This window comes from Polistes dominula, unplaced genomic scaffold (assembly GCF_049000335.1).
Source record: "Polistes dominula isolate Pdom_NZ unplaced genomic scaffold, Pdom_raw_medaka contig_15, whole genome shotgun sequence".
Classification (NCBI taxonomy): Eukaryota; Metazoa; Arthropoda; class Insecta; order Hymenoptera; family Vespidae; genus Polistes; species Polistes dominula.
Genome location: NW_028300915.1, coordinates 2,990,847 through 3,017,959, shown reverse-complemented (window position 1 = coordinate 3,017,959; position 27,113 = coordinate 2,990,847). Strand labels below are relative to the sequence as shown.

Here is a 27,113-nt window from a genome sequence, read left to right as displayed (position 1 = left end):
ACGAGACCCTACGGACTTATCGGACGAGACCCTACGGACTTATCCGACGAGACCCTACGATCTTATCCGACGAGACCCTACGGACTTTTCAGACGAGACCCTACGGACTTTTCAGACGAGACCCTACGGACTTATCAGATGAGACCCTACGGACTTATCCGACGAGACCCTACGGACTTTTCGGAAAAAACCTCCCTACTTTTCGGAAAAAACCTCACTACTTTTCAGAAAAAAAACCTCACTACTTTTCGGAAAAAACCTCACTACTTTTCGGAAAAAACCTTACTATAGAGGTGTTTACTACACTAACAGAGGTGTTTAGTTACGATTCATTTTTTAGTTACCAGAAGCAACTCGTCTCATTTCTTTGAATTGAGAACTTGCTTGCTGTGTAATATGTTATCTATTTATATATGTTTTCAATAAAACGTATAATAATTTTTGAATGTGATAACAATAATATAATAATAATATTATAACAAATAAACCCAACAATTATCCTACTCCTGATATTCTGCAGTCGTCTCTTTCTCTCGAAACTTAGTTTTTCGAAGGTTTCACTTTTAACACGTGTGATCTGCCCACATGATATTTTTTATATTTTATATTTTACGTAATTTGGTTTGAAAAGTTTTGATCCTTGACATATATGTATATATATATATTTTTATTTTTTTTTTATTTTTAAATATCTAAAATATGATTTAATGCATATCCAATCCTTTGATATAAAAAAAAAAAAATATAAAATCAACATAATCAAAATATATCAATAAAATTACAATAATTTATTTTACATATGCAAATATGAATCTTCAATCAAAATGTTGTTAAAAGATTATCGAATTAAATATACATATATATATATATATTCTACACACAAATTTCTAATTCTGTAGTTAATTAAAGCAGCTTTTGAGGTACCTCTTATATATGTGTGCATGTATATGTATTATCCTTCTCGTCACGCTATGATTCTGTTTGTGTGTTATATCACGCATGTATCTCTCTCTCTCTCTCTTTCTCTCTCTCTCTCTCTCTCTCTCTCTCTCACTGACTGGCACTTCGGTCATCGTTAACGTCGGCTAGCATCCTCGGTTTCGATTGGAATTCATAAGCTATGCCGATGGTACGTGGCAGTACGCGTATCTCGTTAATTAGCGATTATATTGTTCGGATCGTTATATCTACGGATAGACGAGGTCTATTCTCACATGATAGTTTATTACTATGTTATTCGCTTTACTATCAGAATATATTGTTACCAAAGCTCTTTGATATTCATATAACTGTCACACATAGTTCTATATAACATATATCACAATATACAAAAATATAGGTATACTATTTCATATATACATATATACACACAAATAATAGTTAGATTGTTAAATATATATATATATAATTTGTTATAATATATATAACAAAATATAGTTATACTATTTCATATATAACATATATATATATATATGTATTGTATATACACAAATAATAGTTAGATTGTTATATATATAATTTATTTTTATATATAATAACTTAATATAATTATAATTTATTATATCATTATTATTATAATTTATTTATTACTATATTTAATTATAATTACATATTTAAGTTATTATATAAAATAATATAAATAATAATTATATTATATTATTAAAATAAAAAATAATTATTATTAATAAATTTATAATTATTATATTATATATAATAACTTAAATATATAATTTGGTATATATATATAACAAAATATAGTTATACTATTTCATATATAACATACATATGTTGGTATAGAATAATTTTACGAAATTTGGAGCATTGAAAAAAAAAAGAAATTATAATCATTATTTTTCAAAAATATATAATATTTTGTTTATTATAAATATTTAAATTACTTTATATTTAAATGTATTTATATTACCAAATATGTATGTGAAATATTTTTAATTAAATATAATCAATTTGATTTATCTTCATTCTGTTTGGTTCAATTGATGTCAACAGTGATTTGGTAATGCAAATAAAAATTTACTTCTTTTTTGGTTTTATTTTTGTTGAATAAATTTTGGAATTACCGAAATGTGTCTGTCCTACCTTTTTTTTTAGCATATTCCAACGCAGAACGGTGAAATAGTCAGTAAAGCGAAAGAGACACGATTAGATAATTTCCATTTTTAGATGACCTAGGAAAATGGAACGGTACTTAGAAATAGTGCATTAAGTACACTTCTAACATTAGTATATAAATACACACATATACTCGTATGTAATGAATGAACTACATATTTACATTAGCATGATTTATGTATGTATTTCTACGGAACCAGGTGATGAAACAGAAATGGTTTTTTTTTTTTCTAAATTTATTTCATTATTTCATTTTAAAAATCTACCTTAAAAAAAAAAAGAAAAAAACACCTATGTTGAATAAAAAGAATCACACGTAATATACATTTTCTTTTTCTTTTTTTTCTGCGGTGTTAAATCGTGTGTAAAATAAAAAAAAAATTTCGGAAAAATCTTGCCATCGAAAATAACACGAAAATTGTCGAATGTGTTATCGAATAAAAAAAAAAAAAAAAACAAAACAAAAAAAGTGTGAGAAAAAAGATCTTGATGATTATATTGTAGAATGTATCCTCTACCGGCATATGTGTATGTGTGACATTAAAAATAAAAAAAAGTAGGACAAAAAAAAAAAGAAAAAGAATCGTTTGTCTAGGAGAAATCTAGTCGTTGGGATTTTCACGGAAGCTATGGGCGGACGTTTAGAAACGAATGGATAGAACGTGGAAAATAAACGACGACGACGACGACGACGACGACGAGTTAGGTTAACCCCCCTTAAATCCCCAGCCCACACTACCTCGACATTATTTCCATCCCCCTTTTTCTCTCAATTTTCTTTCTCTTTCTCTATTTTCCCTTTTCTTCTTTCTGGTATCGCGAACTTTCTGCTTCTCTTCCGACATCCTCGCGTACTGCCACTTGGCCCGCATTCAGAACGCGCCGTTACCCGTAATAGTGGCCTATTCATTCTTGATTCTATCGGGAAACATACGAGACTAGAAGAGAAAAGAGAGAAAGAGAGAAAGAGAGACAGAAAGAGAGAGAGAGAGAGAGAGAGAGAGAGAGAGAAAGAAAATTTAAAAAAAATACAAGACATATATAAAAGTATATATTAAATATATATTTATATATTTATGTTAATCTGCTGTAGAATGTAACTAGTTCAAGTGGATAATATTTTTATTTATAAATATGCTTCTTTTTATTACGTTTAATTATTCCATGCAATTACGATGACATCATATACATATATATATACGATATTATAGGGGTAAGTTTAATTAATTTCTTTGTAATATTTTATAAAAGTATTTTTTTCTTCTTTTTTCTTTTTTTTACAATCGTTTCATTTTTAATGTCAAGAAATTTCACGGTTGATAATATAGTTATTTATTTATTTACGTTTTTATATTATATATATACATACATATAAATATATATAATTATATATATTATTATTATTATTAATTATAAATATTATAATATTTATAATTAAAAATAATTATTTAATAATAATAATATATATTTATTATATTATTTTATATTTATATATTAAATTATATATTATATATATGCTTTTCTATAAAATAATTAGTCCAAGTATATATGTGTATAATATAATTTATAATATTTTTATAACTAAATTTATTAACTGAAACATCTAATTATATATTCTATGCAATAACAAAATAAAACACTTCAACTATGATATCATACATTTTCTTATATATATATTATACGTACATTGATTCGCGTTGTAAAAATATTTCTTTTTTATCTTTCCATCTTTTTCTTTTTTTTTTTTCTTTTCTTTTATCACAGAATGCAACTTTTCGAAAAAGTTCCTCTCCTTTATTTTCTACAAAACATTGGCAAAGTTTCGAGCTTCGTGGAACTTGTTGAACTTCGTTTAAGGTCCCTTCTTCACTTGCTTGAAACACGGAAGACGATATCGTCGAAGAAAGAAAGAGAGAGAGAAAGAGAAATAGAGAGAAGAGAATGAAAGGATCGCCTTTCGAAACTCGTCTTCGAAGGCTGCGAGACAAAAGGGTTTCTAGGATGTAAGAATGAAAAGGAGAAGAGAGAGAGAGAGAGAGAGAGAGAGAGACTTCGAAAATGAAAGCCGAATAGACTTTTTCTTCTTTTCATTTTTATTAACTCGTTCTTTTTCTTTTTTCTCTTTCTTTTTTCTTACTTTAGTTTTTCGTTCATCTACCTTTCCAAAATCGAATTTTCTCGTCTCTTTCGACCTCATAAATAAGAATCTTGAATAAAAAAAAAAAAGACAAAAAATATATAATAGACATTTTTGATCATCAAAATTTTTTCAATCTTCTTTATTATAAAACCTCAATAATATTATAAAAAGTTCAACTGAGATAAAATATGCTTGGTCACATTTTTTACATTTTCTACAAATTTTTTCATCGTTGATCTACTCTTTTTCGTTTTCAGTAAGAAAAAAAAATATTACATCATCTAGATTGATGAATATTTTCATGTATATAAAACCTTAGTTTATTTTTGAGTTGTACTAAGACCGAAATGAATAAATATTCAATTTTTCGAAATGTTTTGATAATTCTCGTAGAAACTTTCGTTAAAAGAAAATTCCATGAAATATTGTTCGATGAATATTTTCATCTATGAATCCTTAGTTTGTTTTTGAATTGTACTAAGAATGAAATAATTGAATATTCAATTTTTGCAAAGAGCTTTGATAATACTCGTTAAAAGAAAATTCAACGAAATATTGTTCGATTAATTAATAATTATTGTTTATTATTTATTATTTATATTTATATTATTTATTTATTTTATTTATGTATTTATTAATTATTTATTTATTTATTTATTTATTATTTATTATTATATTTATATATTTTATTTTTTATTATATTTTGTTATATTTATTATTTATATTAATTATTATTAATTATTTCAACTATTACTTATAAATTATTACTTATAAATTATTTTACAATTACTTTCAACGTAAATTACTATGTTTCAAACTGAACGTGTACTTATATGTTGAAAAAAAATAAATGTTGTGTTTTTACTATGCATAAGCTTTATTCCGATAAAATCTCCATTCCCTATTGGAAAAAATATCCTATGTTAAAGGCTAATATATATATATATATGTATGTATATATATATATATATATATATATATATTTATTTACCCTACCTTCTTTTCCATCGAAGATTTTATTCCGAAACAAAAGTGCACTGTTTGCAGTATTTCTCTCTCTCTCTCTCTCTCTCTCTTTTCTATTTCTCTCACAAGTTTCACGTTTCTCTTGAAATTGCTTCGAATTGCGAATTTTCTCGAACGATAGGTACAGTTAAATCGATTGTCGATCGTGTCCAATCATCCCTAACATTAATTTCTTTTAAACGTTTCGTTTTATCATCAAAAATTCAAAGTTGACAAGTCACGTTAGTCTCATTTAAATTGAACATTAAATTAAACTTTAAAAATTCACTACATTTTTTTTTTTTTTTTTTTAAATTTGATTAACTATCTTCTATCTCACTCTATCTATCACATTCTTTTAAAATTTTCGTTATCGTATACTTTACCAGTAAGTAAATATACCTAGATGATCCCTAGCCTTTGCCCCTTGTGCGAACTATTCCCATCTGTTTATTTCTCACGAGTTTCATGACACAATGTACCTTCGAAAATGCGAATTCACGGATGGATTCCTAACGCATTACTGGAATGTGATCCTACGAACAAGATGGCGCATATATTTATCCTATAAGATGATGATGATATCGAGTTTTGTGATAAGTTAACACTAGATATACCAGACTAGTCATTTTGACTGGTCGCGTCATTTTAATTCAAAATTTCTACTTCATGTAACATTTGATTTCTGTAAATAATTGTAAAATGTCTATAAATCCATTTATCTATTAACATTATTATTGTTAAACATTTTTTGTTATTTTTTAAGAATAAATAAAGACTAGAAGCTTCAAAAAACATTTTTGTCCTTATACACGAATCATTTTGACTAGTGTGGTAGAAATAGGTATATTGAAAATGGTGGTATATCTAGTGTTAACAAATATATACCGAAATTCAATCAGAAAACTTTCTAAGAATAAACGAAAACGAGATTGAATCGTTTCTTTCAACGTTATAAAAAAAAAAAATTTAACCAAAAATTCTATACTGAAAGATTTATACAATTTTTCTTTTCTTTTCTTCAAACTTTTCAATAGTGAATTTTCAATAGTCCTTCGACAGCAACCTCTTTTCCTTGGCATTATCACTGTTCCTACTGGTAATAGTAGTGGTGATGGTGGTTATAGTGGTGTTGGTTGGTGGTGCAAGCTATCGTTTTCGTACGTGCTACACGTTTCTATCCTTTTCAAACGAAAATAAACCCAAATCGATTCCCTCTCTCTCTCTCTCTCTCTCTCTTTCTATAGTAAGAGAATCTTGTGTGTGACTTTGCCTTTTCAATCTTTAGACTTTTCGCGTCTTTGCTTCCATTACACTTTCTTCTTTTCAAAGAGTAAAACTACATCCCCAATAGTGTATATTCTCACAGAGTATTCTGTCAAGTAAGTTTCTACATTTTAAGGGCATACATAATACATACGTACTTCCTAAAAATAAAAAAATAAAATAAAAAAAAAATAAACAAAAAACGCTACTCTTACTTACGTGAATAAATTTCAATGGAAGATGAAGAAAATTGGAAAACGTGGAAGAAAAATCTTCATTGGTCTTTTCAAACGTTAAATTAACAAATGAAATAAATTCTACAAATTGGTTTGAAAGGACCCTTTTCAAATGAACTTCTCTCTCTCTCTCTTTCTTTACCCTTTGACATGACAAAGTCGAGTAGCTATACGTTTTACCCTCACCTCGTAACTCAACCCCTTTTCTTACTCTCATACACTTATACATACACCTACACACACATAGATGTTCCCAAAGTACATCCGTTTAAGAAATTTCATCCTGAAGTAAATGCTGCTCGACGTTAAGAAGAAAGTTAGACGTTTATCGACGAATACGAAGAGAGACAGAGAGTAAGAGAGAAGTACAGGAGGAGGAGAATTAAAGGGGGTGAAAAAAGGTGTAGGGACACATCGCGAAAATGAAGTTCTAACTTGGAAGTTAAACACGTCCCTTACTTAATTACCTTACGGTTTAATTACTTACTAATCGTTGAGTTAATTCAACGAAATCGGTGACCCTTGACCCATCTGTCTTATCACCACCACACCCCCCCTTACCCCTTTTTATTTGCACATTCGTTACTGATCGACCTTGATAATAATCGATCGTTAGTTCGCGAAACAGAACAGAAAAAGAGATGGAAAAAGATGAAAGTTCGCTTGACCCTTCTAGATATATATATATATGTAGTTTATACATGTAGTAGTTGATTTGATTCTATACATGCATATATATATACTTTCGGTAGCGTGACTTGCAAAAAGCGTGTCAAAGGTCGTGACTAAATTTTTCCTCTTTTTTTTCCTTCCTTTCTTATTTTCAAAAAGGTTTTTAATAAATGTGAGAGTCAAGTTGAGAAAACAAAAAAAAATTTTGGTTCCTTTTTTTTTTTATACATAATAACATAAAAAAGTAATAAAAAAGAGGATCCGAGAAAAAAGGGGAATAGAAAAAATTACATGCAAAATTGATAAGTTAAAGTTTCCATTGAAGTTAATTTATTTAAAATAATGTTATTAACGTTTGTAATTGAGTAATATGAAATAATAAAAATGGAGAATAATTAATTTTCATCTAATATCTTTTGTCTTCTGTTCAAAAGGATAAGCCTAATTAATGTAAACTACGTTAATAAAGTTGTAATGAAAGGATAAAAAAAGAAAAAAACTATTCCTTATTTTCAAAAGAGTTTGATAAAAAATAAAATGAAATTAAAAAAAAAATGAAATACACTGGTCGAACGTTGAACAAAAATAAGATAAATATTTTTCTTCGTTGCATAAACCAACCAACGAGAAAAAGGAAGAGAAAGAGAGAGAGAGAGAAAAAAATAGAGAAACTTTGCAAAAGAAAGTAAAACAAAAAATATAAAGAAATTAATAACGTTTAAAAAAAAAAACACGTTTCTCGTTCAGAATTCACGAGGTTAGTTTAAACGAAATTCGGGTCAACGAATAGAAATAATTATCAACGATAAAATAATTATTAATAAAATGTGTCGTAATAAATGATAGAAAGAAGTAGAGAGAGAGAGATACAGAGAGAATATGGAAACTATGATATAATACACGTAACGATGGAAAACAACGATTGTTAACAACACCAACAAATTCATTTTACGAGTTCTCGTAAAACCGGCCGACTACTTTGACATTTACGCGAAAGTACCATCGTTAAACCAATCAATAAATGTTTTTATTATTTTTTTTTTTTGTTTCTTTTTCACTTGTGAAATGTATTATAATATATTATAATGCATCTATGAAGTTTATAACATTTATATCATCCCTTGCAAAGGTAATCATATGAAAATGGTATAGTATAAAATTGTTTTAGAAAATAAATCAATGGATACAACAAATTTTTTTGTTTACTCTAATTTTTTTGTACTTGAATAGAATTATTATTAAAATTCATAATTTTAATAATTTAACTATTATTATATTTATAATATTAATTAATTAATTTATTATTATTATTATTAATAATATTATAATATATAAATTACGCGTCACGTTGTTTGTCCGCAATGGACTCCTAAACTACTGAACCAATTTTAATAAAATTTTACACACTGTGTGCAGTTTCATCCAACTTGAAAGATAGGATAGTTTATATCTCAATTTATTATCTCAATATTATTTTATTGCGAATTAATTGTTTATTAACAAAGAGTCATAATTATCTCTGTTAGTTCGATAAGATTCTTACAGATGGCGGTATAAGGTAATTCGTTGACTTAAAGATCTGTGTATCGGACTGATTGTGAGCCACAGCAACGCATGGCGGGGCGCACCCCTAGTAATATTATAATTTAATTATTATTTTCAATTATATAATTAATAAATTATAATCCATCTCTCTCTAGGACGTTTATACCACCCCTTACAAAGATGATCATATGAAAATTACGTATCATAAAATTATTTTCAAAATAAATTGATGGATACACCAAATTGTATTTTTCTACTCCAATCTTTTTATCCTTCCATTATTTTCTTTTCTTTATTTCTTTATCTTTGTTTATCCTTTCTCGATAGATTGATCGTTTACGTAATACCACTTGATTCCTCTGAGTTAAATCACAGAAATGCGTTTCCATATATCCAAGTTGTTACTCTTGGTAACGTGCATCGAACATCATTCACGTTGTTTCCTAAATCAACTCGAGTTTTAAACGAATCAGATTAAATCGATGTATGTTTTGTTGTTGTTGTTGTTAGTAAGAAAACTATCGTGATACTTTGTACACAATTTTGTGATCCATCCTTGAGACGAGAGACATTTTTCTGTTTCAAATTCTCATAGATAATCAATTTAATCTATATCCATTCTTATTCTTTATCCAATAAAAAATAACAAAATATATTTTATATATTTTTAATATAATCGAACAAAAAGTCTACCCATTTATTTTTTTCCTCATCCCCTTTTCTTTCTTATTTTTTTTTTTTTTTTTATTATTTCGTGTCTGCATTTTAACAAATATGACTTCAACGTGAATCGTAATAAATAAAATAAAAATAATCTCTTTCTCTTTCTATCTTTCTTTCTTTTTTCATATGTCATATCAATGATGAAAAAAATTGTATGCAACTTTAAGCCATTCCATTCGTTCTTATCCATTTTTTACATAAATGCATTTACAACAAAGTCATAAGATTAGTTTGTCCCACCTTAAACATCCACACACGATATCACATACGTACACATTCATCTATAACTTATATTCATGCAATGTTAACGAACACGATAAAAAAAAAAAAAAAAAAAATTAAATCGTTCGACCTTTAAAAAAGTTATGGAATTTTTGTAAATAATTCTAGTCGACAGAACGGATAACGTAAATCAGAAATAAAAAGTTTCGTTGAATTTAAATTATTGTACACGGTAACCCTATCGGATGTACGATTCAACCCCCATTTGCATAGCATTTAATTTGTAACTGCAATCGATCCCCTTTCCACCCCCACACACACTCCCTTTCTCTCTTTCTCGTTCGTATGTGCAAATTTATCCGGAATACGTTATCAAGGGCTTTGTGTAATACCAAACGCGTAAGTATATCGAGTATTTACAAACGTTGCTAGTGGTAGTGATGATATTGGTGATGGTTGGTGGGTGGTCCTGTGGTAACTGATAAAATTTTTGTCGTAGAAATAATAAATGAACGGCCTGAGTACACACATTGCTTTTGATGAACGTATCGAAGTCGGCCACGACGAGAATCGTTCAAAAATACCCTATTCGTTGATGACACTCTCGCAAATTGAGTTGGGAATACGTTTATACAGTTACTGCTGTTACTGTTGCTACTGTTTTTGTTGTTATATACATATATATATATATACTACTACTACTACCATTGCGTTACTCAAACACTGTACAGAACCTTTTTCTTACTTTATATATACATATATATATATTTTCTCGATTTAATTAAAAACACCGAGTGCTTATATATATATATATATATATATATATGTGTGTGTGTGTGTGTGTGTGTGTATCTCAGGTTCGTATTTTCTCTTTCTTTATTTATATTAGTTTTTTATTTTTTTCATCATATGAAAAACAAATTGCGTGACAAGGAAATCAAACTAATTGTATAGGGAGATATGTATATAAATGTATATGTATTTGTATGTACACACCCTTGAAAAATTTGACTAATGAGAAACTCTCGAATAAAAGTCCGAAAAGGTATGAGCGGTTCTCGTTATCGAAGCTTTTATTTTCCATAACTGATGACCGTGCGGCATTTTATCATTGTTTCTCGAATTGCAAGAGTCATAGATATATATTTTTTATTTTTTTTTTTATATTTTTTTATAACGTATCTCCCCCTCAATTGCGTTACTTCGTTTCTCTCTCGTATCATCGTTATCAAATTTTATATTTTTTTTTTTTTGAGAGAGAGAAAGAGAGAGAAATATTGTTATATTTTATATTGTATATATGTGGATGTGTGTGTGTCTAACGATAAAATAATTTTATTAATTTTTCCATACGAATAAATAAAAGAAAATAAAAATGAAATAGAAATTAATTCACTTCATATAATCACGTTATTGTTATAATAATAAAATATGAATAATAAAGAGAAAGAGAGAGAGAGAGAGAGAAAAAAAATTATATAAAATTGATTACAGTTATTTTTTTTTTTTTTCCAATGATATAATAATTTGATTTACTTTCCATATGATAAAGAAAATAAATAACATTTGTAGAAATAATTTGCATTCCATTCTTTTAGAATACACAATTACGTTATTATAATGATAATTAAAATGCGAAATATAAAAGTAAATATAAAGAAGAAAACTAAAAGAAATAAATAAATAAAGAAAAAAGGGGGACAGAAGAAGCGGGGGGAATTTGTGCAAGAATGGATTAACGATGACCCACATTTTCGTTGGCGTTGAGAGAACGAGCTATAATTAAGGTCTTTTCCTCTATTCTTACCAAGCAAAAGTGTGTAACACTCTCATTGTCAGTGATGATGATGGTGATTGTGATGGTGGTGGTGGTGGTGCTGGTGGTGGTGGTGGTAGTTCGCGGAAATCGTTTTCTCGGACGAATCGCAACGAGATTTTTCCAACCAAACGGAAATACGTCGACGTAGACGTAGACGGAAAGAAGAAAAAAAAAAAAGGTTCATTCGAGTAAACGACCGATGACAGGAGCCGACATGACGTTTCAAATCGTTTCCCATTATTTTTCCAGTTTCTTTTCTTCCAAGCTGACGAAATTTGATTCACCAATTGATTTTCACAAAGATTTTCACCTATCGGGGTTTATTTATCCATCGAGGTGAGAAAAACTTGTCTTTTTTTTTTTTTGACATTGAACAAATTATTCACAGTAATTGAATTGATTCTATATATTTCATTCTTTAACTCACGTATTACACACAAACACGCGTACACACACTCACACAAACAGGTGGTGATAAAAATTTGATACAATTTCAACTTCATATTTGATAATGAAATATAAAAAGCTATTATAATTTATTCGATTAATATATTTGAAATGCAATTCTCATTTTTATTCGATCTACCTAAAATAATATGACAATTTTCTTTTTATAAAAAAAAGAAGATAGAAAAATATTTAATATCCACCCGACTAACCATTTATTTTACAAATTACGGAACAAAATAATAAGAGGCGTTGAAATAAATTAGTACTATTAAACCACCACCACCACCATTACTACCACTAAGCCATTCGTTCATTATGCGTTTCAGGATAATATGAGAAAAACGCGTAATTAGACAAAAAAAAAATAAAAAGAAATACATTATATCATATTTAACAAGTCTACGTAGAGAAAAATGATCGTCACGATCATTTTTCAAATAAGAATAATAACTATGGATAGAAATTACTCGTTAATTTTTCTTTTCTTTTTCACAATAAAATAAAAAAATATAATAATATGAGATAAAACGGTATTGTTTTATCAAATACGATTTGACAAATTTATTAATTTCAAACAAATTATATATATAACATATTATATATTATTATTAATTATATATATATATAAAATAAACGTTGTCAAAATATGACGTTGTAGTATAGATAAAAGTTAGGTTATGTTGAAATGTTTTGCACACTTACCGAAATCTATAGCCATCAGATGTCGTTGGACTTACCTGTATCTTTTTCTTGTTTAAAAATTAATTAATTATTTTATAAATAAATTAATGTAATAAAAACGTACCTGTATACGAATGCAACGTTGTGTCCAAATTTCAAGACAATCGGTAAAGTACTTTTGGAGATTAGTGGTTAGAAACAAACGATAAGGTTATACTCAAATGTTTCGCGCCAAAAAATCTATGGCCAACAGATGGCGTTGAACTTATCTGTACCTTCTTCTTTATCTTTTAAATTAATTAATTATTTTATAAATAAATTAATGTAATAAAAACATACCTGTATACAGCACAAACATACCTGATTAAGCACAAAAGAAATCTACATTTTGATAAATATATGTTATCACGTTCGTAATATAGTAGACACAAAAATTCGCATATTCTCCCTCTTTCTCTCACTTTGACACCCTCACTCATTTATTCGTTCGCAAAATCAATGTAAACTATTGCAAAGAGTTAAAAGAAATAGAGAGAGATTCGTTAAAGGAATCTCTGTGTATTTGGGGGGAAAAAAAAAGGAAAAAAGAATTGACGGGCGTGTGTACACTCTTTCGACATGGGAATGTTGACGAGAGAGGGGAAAGGGGTTTAAAAATAAAAAAAGGGAAAAAAAATTTGAAAAATCACCCTGGACATATACGAGCGCGTAAAAATGTACGAATATCAGTTTGGGTTGTCGAGTGAACGAGAGATTTAAAGGCAACGTCACGTTAAACCAATGTGACGAGATTCGATATGATAGAATATTTTATCATTATTATTATTATTATTATTATTATTATTATTTATTATTATTATTATTATTATTGTTATTATATTTCACGAATAGGATATTTAAACATTAAGATATCGAAATGTTTTATTTAACAATTATTTAAACGGAACAATGAAAGAAAATTCGTTAATAAGTATTAATTAAAATATTAATATGATTTAATAATATAATAAAATAAACTAGTATAAATATTATATGAAAATGTTTCGTATGAAAATTAAATGAATATTTTTCCTCTCGATTTTTTGTCTTCTCTTCATACGTATATTTAATTACTTTCACGTCGTGTGTTGGCAACGGTTCAGGCCCAGATAAATCGTACTTTCCTATCCCTCTATGACAGGAATATTTAAACGTATCAAACATCGGGATCACCATTTCTAAGGGTAGAAAGTAAAAGAGAGAAAGAGAGAGATAGAGAGGGTGAGGATGAGAAAGAAGGACTCGTATCGTACAGGCAACCCCCTTTTTCGAATATATCGTTCGGGTATCCGCTATTCGATAATCGAATTCTGGGTCGTCGAACGTATGGCGATTATAGACCTGACAGTGAAAGAGAAAGAAAGAAAGTTGAAGAAAAAGACAAATGAATTGAGAAAGAAGAGAAAGACAGAAAATCCATATAAAGTTCATATTATCTTTTGGATAATAAATTAATCTTTCTTTTTTGTTTCTTTTTTCTAAAACAATTCACGTTTCGTAATCTTCGTGCTTTGATTATTATTTTTATATACATTTTTTACTTGTTTGTATTTTTATATTTATTATTATTATTATTATTATTATTATTATTATTATTATTATTATTATTCAGTTATTATTATAGAGTTCACGTTATCTTTTAAATAATAAATTGATTTGTTTTTTTTTTATTTTATTTCTTTTTCTAAAATAATTCACGCTTCATAATTGTTTTGTTTTGAGTATTTTTCTATACATTTTGTATTTTTATTATTATTATTATTATTATTATTATTATTAAGTAATTATTATAAATTTCACGTTATCTTTTAAATAATAAATTAATATTCTTTTTATCTTTTCTTTTCATTTTTATTTTTCTAAAATAATTCACGTTTCACAATCGTCTTACTTTGATTATATTTCTAATTATTTTTTATTCATCGTATTTTTATATTTATTATTATTACTGAGTAATTACTAGATATTTTTTCTGGATAAACAAAAAAAGAAGGAGAGAAAGAAAATGTCTCTGTGCTGCTCTTTGAAAAATCATTTAAACTGGTCACACATAGAACCATCAAAAACGTACTCGAGCTCATTTGCAAAATTACCAGACTGGGAGTTTTAGAAGAGGGTTATGTGTTGAAAATTTTGCTTGGAGAAACTGGACGAGAAAATTATAAAATGTTAAAAGCGCCGACATTATTGCTCGAAAGAGAAGAGAAGAGAAATAAAGAGAAGTGAAGAGAGAGAATTGCACTATGCGATGTGATGATGGTAATGTATTACTATTTCTAAAATAAAGATAAACCTCGAGAGAAGGCTGCCGGTGTTTGCTTTCATATATGTATATATATGTATTTTATTTTTTTTAATTTTTTTTTATTTTTTTTTTGCACAAGTTACTTATACGAGATGCGTAACAAATAATAACTGTATTCGTTAAAATAATAAGTATATAAAGTTTAATTATAGAACGAGTGAAGAGGAAAAATGAGGTCATTCGTTCCGTATTTATGTTTGTTCATATATATATATATACACTAGAAAACTATATATTATAAAACTATTATATATATAAATGGTGTGTGTGTGTGTGTGTGTGTTGTGTGTGTTACCCATTAATATAATTTTATTAAAACGATACGATTTCCTGTGCGAGAGAGCGTAATCAATAAAATTACACTGTATTTTCTCTAGAAAATATTTTCAATATCGTTAAGTATATTGGAAAATATTTTATTATATAATATTTTTCATAAATGGCGTGTTGTTTTAACGATAACGAATCTTAAAAGTATATTATAAATTCTATTTGATTCAAAAATGTATATTATATTGAATTGGCAAGAAAGTAATTTTAGTTTTCTAGTGTGAAATAAAACTCAATTGTGCCCATAATTATGAAAGTGGTCTAAGTCAAAATTAAAAAAAAAAAAATTGAGTTTATTAGTTATTAAGGGGACCTTCTACTCTGAGCACCTAAAAAAAAGGCTATTTTCGCGAATTTTTTCCAAGAAAACTATAAAAGATATCGATCTAAAAGTTGTTGGGTTTGTTAAATTGAGTCTTAAACTATATAAATGAATTTTTATTTTTTCATTTTAATTAATTTTTTATTGCAAAAACAGTAGTATAAAAAAACACCTTAAAACTTTAGTGCTTTGGTAGCTCCATCAGAACTTGAGAATGGCTTACCTGAAACATAAAAGTAAAATGGTTTTATATTCTGTATGACTTCAGCTACAAAGTGACAGTTTTATATAAAAATTTTATCAATAAATAAAAAAATGGTGGACAAATTACAAAAAAAACGTAAATTTGACCTTTTTTTTATTGTTTTTGACTAAAAATAAATGGTAAAAATTAAAATATAAGAAAAAACTCTGCGTCACTTTGTTACAGCTCATGTGTAGAATATGTGGATTAAATTTTATAAGAATCGGTTTACTGGTTCGTGAGATACGATGGAGCTAGTATTTCAAAACACAGTTTCGAGATAAACGCGTTTAAAGTTTTTTTTTTCTACTCAAAATCGTTAAAAATTCTTACCTAAACTTAATCTGCGATGCCTGGACCGTACAATAGACCTTCTTCTTGTTCATATTCTTCAATTTCTTCCAGTCTTGCCTTCTTCCACTTTGATCTGGTATCTTTTGAGCACTCAGAGCTTCGACGGTTCGCAGATTCGATACGTCGGTCGTCGCGTCTTTTAGCAAAGTCGATCGCTCCTGGCCCAAGTTTCATGCCCATCGTTTCCATTATCTTCATCACTGTTTGAAATCCTTCGTTAAAGATACATGCTGAAACTTTGCACGCAATTTCAACAACTTTTTTGCCGTTAAACAGGTGTTTAGGTGCCATGTTCCATACGCAGTTATTAAAGCTTTCATTATTATTCTGCGTATGTCTACCTAAACATCTTTCCAGCAGTTCTGTCTTAGTCAGATCCTCATAAATAGGCTTTAGCACTTTCTGTACATCTTTAGAAAGTGCCGGAGGATGCTTGTATTTTTGCTTCAGTGCCTTAGTTTTGAGGTACTTACACCAGTCGATGGAACACGTATGGTAATTATTATCTTTTTTTTTTTTTTTATGAATCGTGAGATATTATGATCCCTTTCTATTTGTAAGGAAAGATACAGTCTCCGTCGAAAGTGTACGAACAAGTTGAAATGAAAATAAATTAAAATGCAAACAAACTTTGAAAAGGGTTGAGAACATGGGAATCTGTTATTTTATAAAATTCAACTTCAATGATCAATTAAACATTTCTCATTTCTTTTTCTTTTTATGAAATAAAAATGTTTCCTTGTCGAAGATATTAGAATGAGAATTGAAATGAAAATAATAAGGGAAGTGTAAACACAACGCGGAAAAGAAAGAGGAAGAAGAAGAATATGAAGAAGAAGTTGGGGTAGGGGTTGGTAAAGGTGAAAAGTTGGGGTGGAGTTATTCTTTTATTTATTTATTTTTTTTTTTTCAAGTGGAGTGATATTAATAATTCCCCATACAAAGTTTGAAAACAGGCCCTTGGATGGCCAATCGCCGGGCAAAGGATGACAACTAACGGCCGATCATTGACGTTTTTTAATAGCCCATAGAGGGCTCAATATCCAAATGATAACCCCGGCCCATTAATGGTAATTGATCATTGGCCGATTAATAATAGTTGATCATCGGCCCATTACCGGCATTTATTATCGGCCTATTACCGGCATTTATTATCGGCCTATTACCGGCATTTATTATCGGCCCATTACCGGCATTTATTATCGGCCCATTACCGGCATTTATTATCGGCCCATTACCGGCATTTATTATCGGCCCATTACCGGCATTTATTATCGGCCCATTACCGGCATTTATTATCGGCCTATTACCGGCATTTATTATCGGCCCATTACCGGCATTTATTATCGGCCCATTACCGGCATTTATTATCGGCCCATTACCGGCATTTATTATCGGCCCATTACCGGCATTTATTATCGGCCCATTACCGGCATTTATTATCGGCCCATTACCGGCATTTATTATCGGCCCATTACCGGCATTTATTATCGGCCCATTACCGGCATTTATTATCGGCCCATTACCGGCATTTATTATCGGCCCATTACCGGCATTTATTATCGGCCCATTACCGGCATTTATTATCGGCCCACTACCGGCAGTTATTATCGGCCCACTACCGGCAGTTATTATCGGCCCATTACCGGCATTTATTATCTGCCCATTACCGGCATTTATTATCGGCCCATTACCGGCATTTATTATCGGCCCATTACCGGCATTTATTATCGGCCCATTAATGGTAGTTGATCATTGGCCGATTAATGGGCCCAGCAATGGGCCACGTTTTATTCAAATTATTAGCCCATTAACATCATCATAATTTAATAATCTATATATCATCATCTTCAGACAGTTATATATTTCTCTATGTCTGATCCCCCGAAAAATATACCTGACAATACGAAGGATTATACAGATTACAATAAAAAAAACTGCTTGAATAAACAATGAAAGAGAAAGGGATTGAACAAGATAAGAGTCGTCCGTGCGCGCCGAACGCTCAGGAAAGCGGTCCGAGGTAGTTACGTTCAGGCACCAAAAATGTAGTTAGAGACATCGGATCTTTTTGAAATTTTAACACAATATTTCTACATATATATACATTCGAAAAATGTAAAAAAAAAAAAAAAAATTTTTTTAAATTGCAGAGTAGAAGGTCCCCTTAAGCAACACATTATTTTAAATTAAATAAATTCAATGTAATTTTCACGATATTGAAAATACAATAGGCATTTGCTTTTTAGCAACCTAAAAGTGTCAACTATCAAACTTCAAAAGAAAAAAATTCTAACATTAACAAAAGAATAACGAAAACAAGCATAACTTTATCTATTGGTGTAAGCCGAAATAATTTTCTTGCCAACCCAATATGTAAGGTTTATATATGAATAAATTAATTAATAACCCCTTATATTAATTAATTATATTTATATATAATAATTAATGAAATATACCCCTTGTGTGTGGTATGATTTTATTACTATTATTATTATGAAATAATAAAAAAAAAGGGAATTATGGTGAAATCGACTAATTCGATTAGTTCACCTGTAACCTTTCGATACGTTTCTTTTAACGAGTAATTCGATTCAAGTCAATTCAAAAGAATCTTTCTCGTTTGTAAAAGGATAAAACAAAATACAAAAACACTCTCTTTCGATTAAAGAAGAAATAAAGAAATGAAAAGAAAAGTAAGATCGATCAAGGAATTTCAAGATTCATTAGATTCGCCTAACTCTCATTCTTTATCTATCTCTCTCTCTCTCTCTCTCTTTCTCTTTCTCTCTCTCTCTCTCTCTCTCTTTCTCTTTCTCTCTTTTTTTTTATTTCTCTCTTTTGTGACAAAAGATTCGTTGTGGTAAGAAAGACGACGCAAATCACGATTCTACGTGAGACACAGGATACAAACCGCGGATGCGGAAGAAATGAAAACGATAAAAGGAAAGAAAACAAGACTCAATGAATAAAAACGAATAAGAGAGAGATAGAAAGAGAGAGAAAGAGTATGTGATTTCTCAACGTGTTGCACATATACATATATATATATATATATATATATATATATATATATATATATATATATATATATATATATATATATATATATGGTATTGCATCTTGAAGCATAATGCGAAGGCGTGCGGTTGAACGAACGAATCGTTTTCAAAGGAGAGAGACACAAGAATTGTGGTTTTTAAAAAGATACAAATGATCGTTATTTTAACGTCGAACTACCAAATGAACGTAATTTTCTTCTATATCCCATTTAAAATAATAATAATAATAATAATAATAATAATAATAATAATAATAATAATAATAATAATAATAAATTAAAAAGACAGTGTATATCGATACGATACCATTTATATCGTTGTTGTAAATCAATTTATAGTTTCTATATTTTTACCTCCCTATTTTCACGATATAATAATCATAATAATAATAATAATAATGAGAGATGGATAAAGTGGAGAATATTAGGAGAAATGAAAAAAAAAAGAGGATAATAAAAATAGATAAAGAAACAATGGAAAAAAAAAAAGATAAAAAATATAAAATGTTTATGAAAGGGAGCGTGAAACAATAGGAATGATGAAAGGATTTTCGAGGTAGATTTGAAAAAATGAATGATAAGAGATATCAAAAGTCCGTTCACATTTCAATGCAAATTTTCATTACGAATAAATAAAATTCGAATAATAAAAACGCATTATTTGACGAGAATTTGTATAATTTATTAAAATTCGAATAATTTTCAATGGAACAATTAAGAAATATTTCTTATCGAGAATATTTTTTTTTTCTCAATCATTATCATTCCAATTTTGTTTACATTATTTTTTTTTTTCATCTTTTTAATTCCTAATATTTTATTTTGTTCAAATTAAACTCAAATAAGTGTACAATAATTTGAATAAAGTTGTAATATAAATGAAATAACATTTGATTATTGTTATTAAATCGTTTGTAAAGTATGAAACAAAAAGTGAAGAGAAAAAAAAAAAGGGAAATTGTTTGAAAAATTTGAGATCAACAGAATTTTATAATTGGAATAAATTTTGTGTATCATTCTTTAGCTCGTATTTAACGTCAAAAATTAATCCCCGATACATAACTTGTCTTTTCTTTTTTTTTCTATTACATTTTTCTTTCTCGTAATACTAATCGATTTTTCTTCTTGTCAGAAGAGAAAAGAACAAAAGAAAAAAAAAGAATATCGTTGAATTCTTTCCACGTTGTCGACTTTGTGAATTCGATTCGCACGATGGAAAAGCTTAGCTTAGCTGAGCTTGCGAAAGAAGCTCGACCGACCAAAGCGTTTTAAGAGAAAGAGCCTTTTCGTAGGATGAGGTTGGTTGGTGGTTCTTCTGATGCAAAAAGAAAAACGACTTTTTCAAGAGAGAGTGAGAAAAAGAGAGAGAGAAACAAAAAATAATAAACGATAAAAATATAATCTTCCTTTTCCATTATTTTAAATATTTATCTCACAAATGTATGCTAACAATAAGATGAAAAATTGATGTTCAAATGTATAAACACTTATGTAATATTTTACGTAAAGTTAATTTCAGAAATATTCGTATTCAACTCTCACCCCTTGCTGTTATTAATTTAAAACAATAAATATTTTCTTTCAAAAATATATTTTCAATTCGATAGATGTTACAATTAATTTGGTATCTTGATATTTAATAAATTTCATTCAAATCGTCATCTTTTTTATTCGTCAAAAAATTCGCTAATTTATTGAATGATGTAACAAAAAGAAATCAAACAAAAAAAGAAAATAGATAAATAAATTTAATTAAACAAGTTGATAGAAACTCTATTTCGAGTAATTTTTTTTTATTACTTTATAAATAAATTCTTAAATTTGTTAAATAAATTTGTTAAATAATTTATCGCGAATATTGTTAATTTGTTAAATAAATTTATCGTAATTAATGAAAACTATTTCGAGTAATGTGATTAAGATTTACAAATAAATCTTAAAATTTGTTAAATAAATTTGTTAAATAATTTATCGCAAATATTGTTAATTTGTTAAATAAATTTAATTTAAAAAAAAATGCATTGAAACTATTTCGAATAATAACAAACTAATATGTGATTACTTTATAAATAAATCTGAAATTTGTTAAATAAATGCACCGAATTAATTGGTACACATAACAGAGATGATTCTGTATTCCTGTATTCAAAGACGTTAAGTAATTCGAATACGAACGAAAGTAATGATCGTTTAAGAAAAAAAAAGAAAAAGAAAAGGTGCACCGAATTAATTACTACATCTGATATAAAAGTTCTTTGTTTTCTTTATCTCTATCTCATTCTTATCTGTTTTTTTTTTTCTGTACTATTCAAAGCCCCTTGATAATAATTTCAACTGAGAGATTTCATAAAGCTGTATCTTTCATTCTATCTCTCTTTTTTTATTCTCATCTCTTTCTTTTTACTAGAAGAAGAAGAAGAAGAAGAAGAAGAAGAAGAAGAAGAAGAAGAAGAAGAAGAAGAAGACGAATAAGTAGAAATAGAGTTGATAAAAAAAAGAAAAGGTGGGATTCGCTACTTTGCTACTCAAAGCTCCGTCGTTTTCTTCTGAGATAGAAGAAGAATCTTCGTTCATTCGTTCGTTCATTCGTTCGTTCGTTCGTTCGTTCGTTCGTTCGGAAGGTTGGATCATGTCTTATTAGACTTTTCATTTCCATTCGATGAGAAAAAGACGTTCGAAAAGTATCTAGAAGATACGTCGTTCCCTTTTTACAGCTATACATCCCTTGTTACGGCTATTCCACTGATTTGCACTAAAGCAGAATATCGAATATCTTCCTTTTGATATGACTTTATCTTATATTATATTTATATATATAAGGATTATATATAAATATATTTTTTTAAGTATTAATTAATTACTTTATTCAAATATATGTTAAATAATTATTAATTATTTTATTTAAAATACTAATTAAAATATATCTTGAAAATACTGAATAGATAAATAACAGTCATATTTATGATATTTGTTTAATATTTATAAAAAAGAAAAATTAATTAACTATGTGCATGTATGCGTTCTAAGAAAACTATCAGTGTGTATAGTGATTAAATAATTAATAAAGATATTTCATGGAAAATAATATAGAAATATTATTTATAGATCTAATAATAAACATTACAATAGCAAGGTCAAAAGTAAGTTCTCTGATCATTTGATTGAATAAATATAATTATTAAATAAAATAATAATTGAAGCAAGAAATAATAAATTAATTCTATTCACAGTTAGTCAGCACTGGTTCTATTAAAATAAAAAATAAAAAAAAAACGGAAAAAAATTAATTTAACAAGAAAATTGTGTTGAATAAATATATTAAAATTATTAAATAAAAAAACATAATAATTGGAACAAGAAATAATAAAATTATATTCACAATACTCAGCCGCCCTACATTCTGTTCTACTAAATTAAAAAAGAAAAAAGAAAACAAAACAAAAAGAAAAAACAAGAAAATGAATAGACTAGGGGTGAAATGATTTTCGAGACAAACCGTCGTCGTCGTTGTCGTCATCGTTGTCGTCGTCGCATTTCCTTTAAAGCAAGACTTTTACGGTCAAACCTTAGTCATGAGTTGGCAAAAGCACAAAACCAATGTAAGATCGTTGACCTACTCTCTCACTCGAAGTAACTCGAAGGTAGAGAAATAGTATATAATAAGATAGAGATAGAGATAGAGAGAGAAATAGAAGGAATAAGAGAGAAGGATAGAATGAAATTTATGCGTAAGAGCTTTTGGCACGTACCTTGATGGTGCTGAGCTTTTCGAATACACGTGTCAGGGCTTATTCAACAGTTTCCTTCGAATTTGCCACACGTGTGCTCTCACTTTTCTCGCATACCACGAAAACCCGCGCTATCTTTCAAAAAGTAACTTCATTTTTATCATCCTCGGCACTATCGGCACTTCCACATCAATCCTTTCTCATTCGAAAAAGAAGAACATTTGATTGAAGAATTTTCTATTTTGTACGGTGTGTCCTTGATCTAAAAAGAAAATGAATCATTTCATTAATACCATACGTATGTACAAAAAATTAATAAATTCAAATCCTTGATAATAACTATCGATCGAAATGTAACATAATTGAATACTAAAAAAAAAAAAAAATGAGAATAAGATTATCTAACAAAATAATGTTCCGTCTTAGTAATATGTCCTTGATCTAAAAAGAGATAAATGATTTGATTGGTATGTAAAATGGAAACATTCCAATTGTTAACAACTCAATGATCTGATGATATTTACGATCGTCTAATTTGTCAAATTAATCTCTTAAAACTCGACATTATAAATTCTATTTGGTTGGTCCTTAAAAATACGTTTGGTTGATCAAGATAGATAAATTTGAAAATATATGTAGTTAAGTGAAGATGAAAAGTGAATTTATCGAGGTGACATCGTTTTCCATTAAATCTGAGGTTTCAATGCGGGCCACTGGATTACGTTAATACAATAGATCGTGAAATAAGGCCGAGAGAACACCGTATTGTATATTTTGTTCAATCTAACGCGTGTTCACAAAGAAAGAAAAGAAAAAGAAAAATAAAGAAAGGTGCAAAAGTGAAAGACTTCAATTCCGGAATTATAAAATAATAAGAAAAAGAAGTAAAAAGATAGGAAGGAAGACAAAAGGACGATCGAGGAGGAAATGAAATCAACTTTGATTCGGAAGAACAACGGAACAAAGAATTCCGTTGTTTCACTGATAATTATTATTATTTTTTTTTTCCTATTCTTTTAATTATATCCACGGTACTCCAGTAATTTGTATTTTACCAACTGCAACAATTTATCCATCTTGTTAAAAAAATTTGTATAATTTGAAATACACTTGCGTATTTTCTAAAAATACGAACGTCGATTTAAAATGTAAAAAAAAAAAAAAGAAAAGATTTGAAATGATCATTTTCTTACATTTTATTTTACAGCATCGGACCTGGATTGTATAAGAGCTCTGTTCAATGAAAAGGAAAAAGAGCTTTCCCTGGCGGTGGCGAAGGTCGAAGAGCTGACGCGACAATTGGAAGAATTAAGGGGTCGTCAGAACGGTGGTGGTACCGGAACGGGGGTTGGTGGTGGAGGTGGGGTCGCCGGTACCGGACCTGGTGGTATCGCTGCGGGACACTTGTCGACACCAGCCAGTGCTGAACTCGAAAAACTTAGAAGGGAACTCATGGTGAGTTGTTTTTATCTCAATTTCTTTAACGTTGTAAATCGTAGTTATACATTCAACATTTTGTCCCTCTTACCCCAGTATCGCAACAAGATGAACGAGCAACAAAATCAAGTAGTATCACAACAGAGATTAGCACTGGCTCAGAGACAAGCAGAAATGGCGTCTATCGATGCAAGGATAGCGCAACTTCAGGGTCGATTGCAACGTAAAAGAGCATTGAATCAACGATTAAGCCAACAACTTGGTTCGACGAATCGTACGAACGCAACTACGAACACCGTTTTCACGGAAACTAAACTCGATTTTAATGCCGGTAATAAAGCGAGACCTACGGGTAACATTGCAGCGATCGAACCTTACTCGCACATACCTAACGACAATGATTTCAATCTTAATAAAAATGATCCGAAGTATCAGACGTTACCGTACAACACCAAGTTTACCGTGAATTTCAAAGCCGTCGAAGATGACGTTAATAAAAATAAGATACAACACAGCGCGAGTGCCTCACAACTCGGACAGAGGACTGCCTTTCAACAATTCGGTCATCAAATCGCCCACAGCCAGTCGCAGTCACACATACAAGGTAAGTTTTGTTATATTTATTTTTCAATATTCGCCAATATCCTATATCCTCATACATACACACACATATACGTCTCACCCTACGTTTACCTATGATTTTACAGGTCAGTCTCAACCCCTTGGATCGAATCAACAGCAACAACAGCAGCATAATCAAAATCTTGGTAACCAGACTGCCAATTTGCAGGGAAACTGCAACAACAATACCAACATGACCGGCAACAACAACAATAATCACAATAACAATAATAATAATAATAACAATAATAATAGCAATAACAATCTCATCGGCTCGACACATAATAATTTCACGCAGGAGAATTTGTCACAGAACTTTAGGATTCATGCTCATAACCAACAATCACAGTTGCAACAACAACAACAACAGGCACAGCACGGTAATACTCAAACGAAGCAATACAATTCAACGAGTTCCTCGAGTTCTAGTTTAGGCTCAGCACCGTCCATCACTCAGGCCCATAATCATCGAAATCTACAGACACATCAAAAACCGGTGTCGAGCGTGGCACCAAGTTTTCCTGTTAAATCTTTAATTTATCAAACGTCCTCGACTAAGATCAATCCTGTGATGCCGCAGACCCTCAGTCTGATAGGTCGAGCCCACTCGACGACCCAAAACTTTGTGGGTTTGAGTGGGTCAAACAACAACAGTCAGCAACAGGCGAATCAAACGGGGCAAGGAAACGTCAGTTCCACTCAAGAGTCTAATTACGCGTCGAGGCACAATTACGGAAGCAATCAACAGCAGCCACAGCAGCAGCAACAACAACAACAACAACAACAACAACAACAACAACATGGTACTGGTCAGACGAACACTCACGTATCTTCTTCAACGATTTATCAAACCCAAAATTCACCGAATCTCGTGGCAAGCGTACATGCCACTCCAAGTGTAACAACTCTAAATAGTAATACGAATGTTCAACGATACAATCAAAACCAAAACGAATCTCAGAATGATAATAAAAATAAATTCGAGCCAACGAAGGTACAGGATAAATTCGAACACGTCTTGCCATCTAAACACGAACAGCAGCAGCAACAACAACAACAACAAATCAGATACGATGGAAATCTCTTTAAATACGATAGTCAACAAATGAAATACGATCAACCATCAAAGATGTACGAGCAAGGTATTAAACACGATCAGAAACACGAGAATGGGCAATCGAAACACGAGCAACACCATAATGCCAAATACGATTCCGGTCAATCCTCGCAGCAATACAAACACGATCAACACGAGAATCGAAATTCGGTTAAATACGAGCAACACGGTGGTAATACATCTTTCAAGCACGAGATAACGAACAATTCTCAACAATTCAAGCAAGAGCAAACTAAATACGAATCGGGACAAAATAAATTCGAATCGACGTCTTCGAAATACGAACAAAGCACGACGATCAAGCACGATCACAACGTCAAGTTTGAACCACCTAGCAAGCTATCGGAAAAGCCATTCGAGTTTGAAAGGTTAAAGAACGAAAACGAGAGAAAGAATTTGAATGAATTGAGAACAGAGGACAAGATTAAGCCTGCGCTACCCCCAAAACCGAGCAAACCCAATCCACCTCCTAGGCTGACTCATCATGACAAAATCGATGTAACTTCGGATGGACTCAACGATTGTAAAACGGCGGTTGTTGTTAGCATTGGTTCCAGGTACATTTTTACATATATTTCTACATACTTTCTTTTTATACTTTCTTATATATTATAATCATCATTATTATTATTACAACGTTGCATACATTATACGTAAAAAAAAAAA

General features: G+C 29.4%; 2 protein-coding genes and 1 long non-coding RNA gene across 7 annotated transcripts in view; 1 reads left to right on the top strand and 2 right to left on the bottom strand.

Moving 5' to 3' along the window:
* LOC107070338 (uncharacterized) overlaps nucleotides 1-27,113 on the top strand; it is a 143,131-nt gene that overhangs the window by 112,839 nt on the left and 3,179 nt on the right. For all 5 annotated transcript variants that reach the window (XM_015328457.2, XM_015328439.2, XM_089170523.1 and 2 more), the window contains 3 exons: nucleotides 24,480-24,727; nucleotides 24,806-25,313; nucleotides 25,417-27,004. In XM_015328457.2, the coding sequence (XP_015183943.2) occupies nucleotides 24,480-24,727; nucleotides 24,806-25,313; nucleotides 25,417-27,004 (2,344 nt within the window). The remainder of the gene's footprint in view (nucleotides 1-24,479; nucleotides 24,728-24,805; nucleotides 25,314-25,416; nucleotides 27,005-27,113) is intronic.
* LOC149033167 (uncharacterized) lies at nucleotides 1,814-25,535 on the bottom strand. Its single transcript, XR_016175986.1, has 3 exons — nucleotides 25,403-25,535; nucleotides 23,294-23,534; nucleotides 1,814-2,186 (listed from the first exon to the last, which is right to left on the bottom strand). It is a non-coding gene; the product is annotated as an uncharacterized LOC149033167 (long non-coding RNA).
* LOC149033168 (uncharacterized) lies at nucleotides 15,981-18,088 on the bottom strand. Its single transcript, XM_089170527.1, has 2 exons — nucleotides 16,463-18,088; nucleotides 15,981-16,108 (listed from the first exon to the last, which is right to left on the bottom strand). The coding sequence occupies exon 1, from the start codon at nucleotides 16,772-16,774 to the stop codon at nucleotides 16,469-16,471; it is 306 nt and encodes a 101-aa protein (XP_089026653.1). The 5' UTR covers nucleotides 16,775-18,088; the 3' UTR covers nucleotides 15,981-16,108; nucleotides 16,463-16,468.